Source organism: Eucalyptus grandis, chromosome 5 (assembly GCF_016545825.1).
Source record: "Eucalyptus grandis isolate ANBG69807.140 chromosome 5, ASM1654582v1, whole genome shotgun sequence".
Taxonomy (NCBI): Eukaryota; Viridiplantae; Streptophyta; class Magnoliopsida; order Myrtales; family Myrtaceae; genus Eucalyptus; species Eucalyptus grandis.
The window spans coordinates 525,475-533,581 of NC_052616.1; the positions used below are offsets into that span (position 1 = coordinate 525,475).

An 8,107-nucleotide genomic window follows, 5' to 3' on the forward strand; every position below is an offset into this window, starting at 1 on the left:
CTGCCTCGCAACATGACATCAACATAGGAATGGAAGTCGGAGAAAATTATGGACATTTTCACCGTAAAGACTTACATAGGAATGGAAGTAGGAAAAAATTATGGACATTTGCATGGTAAAGACTTTAAGGAAGTAACTACCGTGCTTCAGTGTTGGTAAATAAATCAGCGATTCGGTAAGCGACTCAATTAAGCTGTTTTGACATAACAGAAGAGAACTCAGCTAAACATCACGGTAACAGTGGGCATCTTTTCTCGAGGCGAGGCATGGTATTTTACAGCACTGTCCGAATCATTTACCAATATCAAGATTCTACATCACATTGCTAAGTTATCCATTTGCATATCACTTCTGAGTAAAAACTTCTCTAACTATGCGATATTTGTGCAGAAGAGTTGGGAGGATCTTCAGTTACTGCCATCGGTTGCATATATAGTAGCAGCAATGCTCGGCGAAGCGCCACCAACCTTTGCTAAAGCATCGTGTAACCTGTCTTCTGCATTGCACAAAGCCTAATTGCGCTTCCTCCCGCAGTGCCGGCGCCAAGCGGCTTGTATAAAGCAAGCTGCCCACGTCCTCCATTGTTGCGAGTAGAACCTGAATGCAAATATATCCAAAAAATATGACCAAACCCTTCCCTCTTTATATAATTACGTAAGTACCATACAATGGAAAGGAAACTTCTGCGAATAGGCGTTGCCGGAGATTGTCTTTGGAATTGTGTAGACAAACAACGAACATGATACCACAGAGAGAAAGGGGTGTTTCGAGCTTTGCCTGAAAGTATGTTGGAGCTGCTTGCTGTGAAGACACCGAAACTGAGAGGCCACAAACTTCAGGTCATAGGTAGTGAGTGCGAAGGCTTCGACCTCTGTGATAGCTTCTACAGTTCTCGTCGAGGTGGGAAGATCGGAGGAAGAATTTGGATCTAAGGCCCAAGTAAGCAATTCCTCTCCACAGAAATCACCTTCCTTCAGATAGACTAAGTTGAAGAATCCTGTTCTTCCACCATTTGTGGTTGTGGACCCCAACCTGCCTCGTATGATGAAGAGCATCTCATCGACTGGGTCCCCCTCGTGCACGATGAAGCTCTTCTTTGTGTACAGGACTGGCTTGAGGCGATCGCACATTGCATCCAGCAATCGGTCATCCATTTTCTCAAACAGGGGCACCTGAAAGAAACCATAAGTCAGGCAATGCATCTGAAACTTCTGATCAATATTTCATGTAGAGTATCGAAGAGGTCTATTTGTGTCAGCAGACTAAGAGAAAGTCGAAGGGATTCTCACTCTCAATAGACATTCCAGGCAACGGTGACGCTTTACGTCTCTACGGAGATCTTTAGGTAGGTTCCTGATCAAAGATTCTTCATCGACACCTCTCGTCTCTTGCCATTGGTACTGTTCATACCGCCTAATTCGGGCCTTCAAGCCCTCTGGAGGCATACGGCGCAACATCCATTGCTCTGCATCTTGCCTCCTTGCTCTCCTCTCCTCTGCTCTTCTAACTTTAGTAGACTGCAGATTTTTCCGTGACAGCAATATTTTCTGGGAATTTTAGTTCGACGCACCCACTAAGGTTCTTAATTTTATTTCCTGCTTAAATTCTCATTCTTATGTATTGAGTTCTCAGCTAAGTAACACCGATACCGACATGCAACACGCCAACATGTGATTTCTCAAGAAATAGAGAACTTTGACACATTGAGACACATTATATATTAAGTATATATTTTTATATATACATGATAAATTATTGTTTTAATGATTGTTTTGATGAAATTAATTTGATTCTAGTGTATAAATAAATAAATAAATAAATAAAAATAGTCTAAAATGAATTTACATTAAAAATGTCATTTCACCATTTGTTAATATCATTCATTGTTTCAATTTGATAAATTTAATTTCATTCCAATAATCCATAAAACTTGGGAAAAGAACCAATCCATATATTTGGACTCATGTGTCGAGCGTGTCGAAAAGAAGAGAAAAAAAAAACAAACCTGGGCGATGAATTATATGTCATGGAAAATGAGGGTCAAAAAAGAAAAGAAGATTAAGTTTTTCTTCTTTTCTCCTTCATTATTTTTATTATTTATTACTTTTTTATATACTTACATTTTGACTTCTCATTCATTAAAATATTTTAGAATTGACCTGTTCGTGCTGGAATAACGTGTTGATATTCCAAACTCACATGTCGGAATTCCAAACTCATGTGTTGGGAGAATTGACCAAGTGTCGGACACATGTCGGAGTGTTCGACATGACACGAAAGCTCTCAAAAAGTGTTGGTATTTCCTAAGTTGTCCAATTCAATTATATTGCAAAAGTGGACTCATGTCCTAGTAGAGAACAATAACCGAACTGGAACAGGATCGTGGAGTACCTGCACATTGCTGATAAGCAATGAATACAAGACCAAACCGGCTACAGCTATGCTAAAAGCAAAGACAATCTCCCCCGCAGAGGTGCTTGTTTGTAGGTTTTTACCCAAAGAGCTGCAGCAAAAGTGACTTTAGAAGCTAATCCTCTTAACCAAAGAGGAATGCGGTAATGAAGTTATACATACCTAAGATTGCGGAATCCCCACCAAGAGCAGTAGAATAACTTCTTTGACAAGTCTTTTGACTCCACAATGCCAGACCGGAGGGCATCAATGAATATTCCAAAGCTGAACTCTTTCGAATCCTTAATGTCATTGGGTTCAATCAGAGGACAAGCAGTGTCAAGAAACGTATAGTTCTGTTTCTGTGCTGTGCTGCAGTATAAATATGAAGAGTCACAGTCTGGTCTTCGACACACCGCTTCCCAGCACCTGACTTTTCTATCGATCGAGAATAAGTACCAAAAAGTTCCAAATACCTGGTAATTCCAAAAATAACAAAGACGGTTCCAGCACAAATTAAGCTGACTGAAAAAAGGTTCAGAAAACGAAAGATGAAAACTTGAAATAAAAACTTACGTGACTGGCAAACATGAAAAGCAGAAGATTGAAGGCAGCCCAAGCCCAGGCCTTTTCAAGAAGTAAACCGGATGTTCTTGTCACTGCCTTGTACAGTGGATAGATCCTAATAATCCTCGGTACACATTGGCCATAAATGATGAACTTCAATGACTCCTTTATCATTAAAGCACCTGGCCTGTGGGGTGTGGGAATGATAACAAATACCACGACCTGCCGATCGAATAAAGGGGCTGTAAAGTGAAGGACTAATAATAACTTCGAGGGTGCTCCAAACTAAGTTTCACGAGAGAAATTAAATGAAATCAGAGCAGGGTTTCATACCTGCGGGATTGGAAGAATCGCTAGGATATCAAGGAAGAAGTACGACGATAAGTATCTTCGGGATACAGCTGATGGATCATTAATTAAAACCTCTCTTCCAAACGGTCTGGAAGGAGGGACTGTGTACCCCGTATGAAATTTGAGGATTACGTGGATAATGTAAAACGCATCGATTATAGTTCGAAGAAGGGATGCTATGATCTTCATTCTGTTGTCTATATCAAGACACCACTTATTAACGTCAATCACAGGGATGTAGAAAAACAGCGGGTCCAAAGCTAGTGCGAAAACACACAAGATCAAGAATATCCTGTTCCACTGTTGAAGACATGGACTTTGCGGATCAAGCATTTTCCTCTCTGATACAAGCAAGGAGCTTAATGGCATTCTCAAGCTTTTGATCTTCGCAGAAGCTCCCGTATCCTCTCTGATATCCATCCAAAAGTTTGCTCACAATTATTCTATATTTGGTTGGCCGAACCCCGTGTCTAGCAGCACATCACTGCTCCGACGTCACTGCTCCGAGTTCCCTGATTTCTCCAATTGCAATCTTCGAACCTGACTGAACGATATACACAACAAGGAGATGAACGCAACTTCTCGTAGAGCTTGTTAGAATCTGAAACGACAAAGGCATGAAAACCACTCGTAGGTTAAAATGTGATCCATTTTTGAAAAGTAGTCGAACACACTAGACTACTCATACTTAAGAATTAAGTATGCTACCGACCAAAAAAAAAGAAGTATGCTTAATGGAGAAGGAACAAGTCGGCAGAAACAATTTGCTTCAGGCAAAAGAAAAGTCAACAAAAGCTGTGGGAGCCGCTGAGAATAGTGTTGACACCTAATTTTCAAGTGCATATAAAAAGAATTTTAAAAAAAACTTAAATTATTAATTAAAAAAAAAAAACAAAACACAAAAACAAGGGGGATACGAGGGGGCCGAGTTGGGTCGAATCTGGCCTTGGCCCAACCCGGCCCTCCTCCTTTCCTCTCTTCCCTCGGCTCAGCTCGCACCAAGCTTCTCCCTTTTAGCTACCCATCTTTGCGCGTGAAACCCTAAGGAGGGGGAGGTAGGGGTGTGCATGGTCCGGGTGGGCAGTTCCCGACCTAGAACCAGGAACCGCCCGCTAAGGACTAGTTCCGAAAAATTGAAACTGGGATCCACCCGTTTGTTGCATGGATCTAATCTCACTGACCATGAGATGAAAATCTTAAGCTAAGGAAAATCCAACATCAAAAGAGATGACATAATTGATCTCAATTCTCAACTGCACAACAAGCGTCATCAAAGCAAGCCAAAAAGTTTCAGGTCCCCAGTTAAACATCTTCGATGAATCATTTAGCAACAGGTTTTCCATAGCGTAAATGAGAACATCAAACTTACATTGCCTGATGGACATTGTAACCAAACCAGAAATGCGAACTTCATGTAGTAGTAAGTTGGAAACTTAACAAAAGAAGCAAGAGCTTTCTTAGATCTAAATCATCCAACAAATAAGGCCAAAAAGCCAATTTTGCATTAAAAGGAAGATAGTAAGCAACATTTAGCAAAACAAGAATGAAAGAATGTGAACAAATAAAAGACAGTCTTACTTGACTACAGAAAGGACAACGTTAAGGAAAGGTTAAAAAACAATGAACTTGGTCCACCTAGCATATTTCAAGTGTCACAAGTAGGCCGGACTTCTTAGGGACATCCTCATGATCCCATATCATAGTTACACCTAAAAGACTTTTCTGCAAAGGGGAATAAGAAGCCTTTCATGCTCTCAGGCAGTGCAAGTTGACAAATAGTTAAAATAAGCCCTTGACGGGAGAAAATCAATTGTTTGCACAAGGGACTACTGATAAACCTTAGAGAGCATGGAGGTAAATATAAAGGTTAGGTAGAAGATCTTTCTTTGACATAAACAACAGTCAAACTTCACCGCATCTCCACATTTTGGACTATGATTAGGTAGTATATCATAATTAGTTTCAAATAAAATCCGAGAAAGGATATTCTTATATAAAAGGCCAACATTTTGCTATAACCTCGACAAACAAACCTAGAGAAAAAATAAACAAAAGAACTGGGAAAGACCATATTGGAGTTCAAAGACTCACCAGAAGAGAATTTTGTTCGCAAACATTTCGGCAACTCTAAAACTTCCAAGTGAACTACTACTATAAGATATGACAAGGAGTGTGGGCAAGCAATAGGAGTGTGGGCAAGCAATTCAGATTGTCAGCCTCCAAATGAAACCACAATTCGCACTGACTAGTAAGTTAGATGGACAGTGTTTAAGCAATTAAAATTCTCCACTTTGTATAACCTCATGTTCATATTAGATATGTTGCAGAGACTAGTAGAACCACCTACCCACCCATCCTACTCTTTACGACCGCACTTGTAAGGTATCTCTAGAACCACATAACACATAGTTCTTGGTAAAGATTTTCAATCAACATTTTCTCTAGAATGGCAAGCTAAATGCCTAGATGTGAAGGTCCCAACAACTTCAACAAAATTCTAAAAGTTTCACCTACAATAATTTGAAGGATGTAAAAGGTACCAACCTGCCCAATAAATAAGCCATCTCTACACTTACCAAGCGATGCTGCTAAAGAACCAAGGACCTGCTATAATATCCTAAAAACCAAAAGCTACAACAACTAGAAATCAAAACATAAAGCAAAAACAGCAACTAATTTGAGAAACTATATTAATTAGGTTTCATTCAAACATTCAAAAAAGAATCCTAAACTGTTTTAGCTTCTCCGTCATTTTCCTTCATAAAAGCTACAGCAACATAAGGATAAAAAGAGAATCCTAAACTGTTGTGAAGGCCTCAGAATTCAGAATCAACGTTCACTGCATCTTCTTCACTCCAATCTCCTAAAAGTAAAACAATAATCAGTAGATGATTGCTCAACATTAGTAAAAATTGAACTCAAACAATTATTGAAAATCTCACCACATATATTCCTTCCACTTCAACTTGTAAACTCTATGGACCATCAATCTCCTTGATAACATGATCCATATCTAACAAAAAGAAGATATTAAATAAAGTATTCAATTATTAGATAATAGATGTACAAAAGAATTAAATGATGAAATGATATGGACTTACCCAATTCAAACTTTTCCGCATTTTCGATACATTCTTCAACATTAATCAGCTCAAGAACTGCTCTCAACCAATCTTGAGTGCAAATCAAAGCTTCCACAACTCTAGGAGTCAAAGAATTCCGAAAACCATCAAGCACACGACCAGAAGTACTGAAAGTTGATTATGAAGCAACGGTAGTAACAGGAATAGACAAAATATCCCGAGCCATCGATAAGATTTTATACTTTTGGCCAGCAACACTTCACCATTTCAAAATGTCAATATCACGACCATTTTCAAGTTCAGCTTTAAGATATCGATCGAGCTCAGATAAGTTGCTATCGGACTTTTTCTTCTCCTTATTAAGAAAGTCATCATACAAAGGCTCTTGCACATAGAAATTTAAGCTGCAATTGTCCTCTTCATTTCCCTCATTGAAATAGGAATCACAGCTACTATCGATATTAGTAGAACTTACCAATTCGTCATCCAAATTTTTGTCTCTAGAAATGTGACAATATTTCTCATAAAATTTAAACACACGTTCCAGGGCAAACTTCACATTGTCAAACATCTCATCAACTTAGGCAACATCATCATAAATGAGTTTACAACAATACCTCACATAATTCAGCTTTTTTCTAGGATCCAATGCTACCGCAATCAATACCATCATATTTACTTTTTCGAAACTCCTATAATATTTGTCAAACTTATCTTTCATCTTCACACCCATAACTCTCACCCTATGATCAAAAGCCTTTGTCGCTTCTTGCAAATAATTATACAAAGAAGCTATCCCCACAAAATAATCATTTGAAGCGATATACAAAGTTCCAGACATCTTCTTGGTGGTATCATAAAACTTCTTCAAAAATTAGAAAGAACAATAGCATTTTCCCAATCAACATTACTTGGAGTATCATAATTAAGCTTAGTTAAGAAAGAAACATCTTCTTCTTCCATCCTTTCAAAAGCTTTTCTTAGCTTTATGGCACTCTCTAACATTAGGTAAGTGGAATTCCACCTAGTTGAGACATCAAGACAAACTGAACCCTTATAAGCAATCATTGTACTTTTAATGCAATCTCGAAATGTCTTAACTCTCATAGGAGAACTCCTCACATGCCTAACTACGTTTCAAATACGTACAATGGAATCATGTATCTCGGCCAAGCCATCCTTCACAATCAAGTTTAGTATATGAGCTGTGCACCTCATTTGTAAAGATTCACCATCTAAGATCAATAGTCTCTCTCTTGAAAATTTTTCTTTCAAATAACCAATAGCCACATCATTTGAACTAGCATTATCCACTATAATTGTGGACACTTTTTTCTCTATTCTCCACTCATATATGCATTTTTCAACTACTCTCCTAATATCACTACCCTTGTGACTAGCTATCACCACAAAATTGATGATTCTTTTGTGCAATTTCCAATTTTCATCAATAAAATGTGCAGTAATGCATAGATAGTTCAAATTTTGAATGGAACTCCATGTATTAGTCGTGAGTGCAATCCTAGAATTAAGCTTACGAAAAGAAGCCTTCAAATTTCTTTTTTCACAAAAATACAGTTTCATGCAATCCCTAGCCACCGTAAATCGCGACATATACTTGAAGAGAGGTTGTAAGTGGTTCACACAATCACGAAATCCAACACGTTTAGATAAAAAATTGTTGTTCATCAATTATAATCATCCGAATAAGCATT

At 38.3% G+C, this 8,107-nt stretch overlaps 1 protein-coding gene across 1 annotated transcript; it reads right to left on the minus strand.

The window, feature by feature from the left end:
- Positions 1–123: 123 nt before the first annotated feature.
- On the minus strand, positions 124–3,957 carry LOC120286446 (probable cyclic nucleotide-gated ion channel 10). Its single transcript, XM_039312290.1, has 7 exons — positions 3,292–3,957; positions 2,968–3,180; positions 2,575–2,867; positions 2,392–2,503; positions 1,290–1,517; positions 778–1,172; positions 124–597 (listed from the first exon to the last, which is right to left on the minus strand). Exons 1-7 carry the CDS (start codon positions 3,727–3,729, stop codon positions 513–515), a joined length of 1,764 nt encoding a protein of 587 aa, XP_039168224.1. The 5' UTR covers positions 3,730–3,957; the 3' UTR covers positions 124–512.
- Positions 3,958–8,107: the final 4,150 nt, after the last annotated feature.

Bases quoted from the DNA above. Each gene is read 5' to 3' on its own strand.
- LOC120286446 (XM_039312290.1), bottom strand. From the start codon at position 3,729: ATGGATATCAGAGAGGATACGGGAGCTTCTGCGAAGATCAAAAGCTTG. The intron at 1,518-2,391 runs GTACTCCACGAT...AAAAATCTGCAG, and splicing joins TGCTTATCAGCAATGTGCAG to TCTACTAAAGTTAGAAGAGC. The intron at 598-777 runs GCAAAGCTCGAA...ATTTGCATTCAG, and splicing joins CAGCTCCAACATACTTTCAG to GTTCTACTCGCAACAATGGA.